General features: G+C 45.9%; 1 protein-coding gene across 1 annotated transcript; it reads right to left on the bottom strand.

Moving 5' to 3' along the window:
• Positions 1 to 899: 899 nt before the first annotated feature.
• LOC119595612 (histone-lysine N-methyltransferase SETMAR-like) lies at positions 900 to 1,911 on the bottom strand. The gene is made up of 2 exons (XM_037944722.1): positions 1,881 to 1,911; positions 900 to 1,798 (listed from the first exon to the last, which is right to left on the bottom strand). The coding sequence occupies exons 1-2, from the start codon at positions 1,909 to 1,911 to the stop codon at positions 900 to 902; spliced, it is 930 nt and encodes a 309-aa protein (XP_037800650.1).
• Positions 1,912 to 2,214: the final 303 nt, after the last annotated feature.

The following is a 2,214-nucleotide window of genomic DNA, read 5'->3' as shown; positions in this document are numbered from 1 at the left end:
TCTATTTCAGTTAAAGTATCTGGTTCCTCCAAACGAGTTTCTCTCAGTCCATTATTACGTCTCTCATACATCATTGATTACACAGTGAACTGCAGGGTTTACCGAGTGCCCAGTTCTGTGGTGCTGACCATAGGCTAATTGTGGCAACCCTACGGGTCCACTTCAAAACTCCTCGTCCTTCCAGTGACCACTCCAGGGTGTTTCACTTGGACAGATTGAGGGAGGAGTGTCCTCGGAGGTTCGCCATGGTTCACAATTGACCCTATCCTAGCGCCTCGAGTCATGAGGGAACGCTGTCGTGAGTTCTCTCGTGGGCTGCTTGGCCACAGCGACCTCAAGAAGGCGTTTGACTCGGTGCATCGCGAATCGCTATGGGAGATCCTGACACTTAGGGGAAGTTTGATACGGATTATTGGCTTAACAAACCTATATACTGGTAAGGATAATGGGCACAGCTACTAACGAAAGTAAGTGTGGAACAACACTGGGCAATATCAAGGTTACTCGACTTTGTTGACGATGTTGCTATCCTATTTGAGTCTCTGGAATCACTTGTGACAGCTCTTGATGCATTTAGCAAGGAGGCGAAGCCCTTGGTCCTAGAGGTCTGGACCAAGATCAAGATTTTGGGGGCCTGTTAGAGAAACCCGTTCAGTCGATACATGCTTGCGGTTAGGACGTTGAAGTCACAAAGTTTTACATCCCCAGGTAGCATAGTTCATGTTTGGACTATCAGACCAAGAAGTCAGTAACGGATTGATCTGGCAAAAGGGGTATACGAGGTGCCTACAATAAGTTTTGAGACTTTTTTTGTAGGGACACTTTCTTTTTCCTCGGGCAAGCACGAAACTCTAGTCCCCTTCAAAGTACTCCCTTCCAGCTGCAATGCACTTGTTGTATTATTCTAATAACTTCTGGAAGGCCCCCTGGAAGTCCTCCGGTGTGAATGTGTCCGTGACCCGCGTCACAACCTCTTTCATCTCCTCAATGGTTTCAAAACGACTGCCGCTGAGGTTATCCTTGAGCTTGGAGAACAACCAAAAGTCACAGGGGGCAAGGTCTGGACTGTAGGGAGGGTGATGAACTGTCTTGATGCCCATCTCGTCAAATAGTTGGAAACATGGATAGAGCTGTGGACGGGTGCATTTCCTGGTGGAAATGCCACCGACCCGATTTGAACAGTGCTGGCTTTTGCAACGAAATCTCTTTCGGAACTCCCTCAAGACCTCCACATAGTACTCTTTGTTGACTGTCTGTCCAGAGGGAACCCAGAGGATGTAGATCATGCTCTTGTTGTCGAAAAAGGGGATCATCATGCGTTTTAGGGTGACCTTGCTCTGTCTGGCCTTGGGTCTGGGGGTGCCCAGATGCTTCCACTGGAAACTCTGACTCTTGGTTTTCAGTTCATAGCAGTAGATCCAGCTTTCATCACAGGTCACCAGAACCATGAGTACTCTTGGATCTGAATTGATAAGCTCAACCATCTCCCTGCTGTCACTAACATGCCTTTCCTTCTGTTCATCACTGAGTACCCTTGGGACAAACTTTGCGCAAATCTTTCGCATGTTCAGTTCATCATGAACAATATTGTGCACAGTTCCCACACTGACCTCAAACTGTTCACTTATTGTCTCTATTGATACTCGACGGTCCTCATCCACAAAAGTACGAATTTTCCCCACCAGCTCTGGTGTTCTGACTTCCCTCCCCTTACCGCACCTCTCATCGTCTCTCACAGACTCTCTGCCGCCCTTAAACTTTTTTGTGCCAACGAAACACGGATGCTCTGCCCATAAGTCTGAGGCAGTTCATAAGTCTGCATAGCGTTCTTTCCGAGTTTAACTAAAAATTTTATTTTCAAAATGTCCTCCCGTCCCGACTGCATTCTGCAAAAAAGTCATCTGTGACCATCGTGGTTTAGTAAGGTTCGCTTAACTTCCACGTACAGCCGTCTCTTTCAACCTGCAATACTAAAAAAAAAAAAAAAAATGGTGTGTTATCTCATTAGACATATGATAATAACATATCAAAATTACAAGTGTGGGATGATTATAACTGCTCCTACGAAAAAAGTCACCTCGTAAACTCGATCAACAATAGCATTTAGAGATATCGATATCTATGCAAAAGGACTAAGCTACGTGTCTTCAAGATCTCATACTGCCAGTTTTTGGTGTCTGGAAGCGAAACCTGGACGCTATCTAGTGCTTTAGA

The sequence above is a fragment of the Penaeus monodon genome, chromosome 36 (genome assembly GCF_015228065.2).
Source record: "Penaeus monodon isolate SGIC_2016 chromosome 36, NSTDA_Pmon_1, whole genome shotgun sequence".
Classification (NCBI taxonomy): domain Eukaryota; kingdom Metazoa; phylum Arthropoda; class Malacostraca; order Decapoda; family Penaeidae; genus Penaeus; species Penaeus monodon.
Note: the sequence above shows the minus strand (reverse complement) of the source record. Positions and strands in the feature narration are given on the sequence as shown.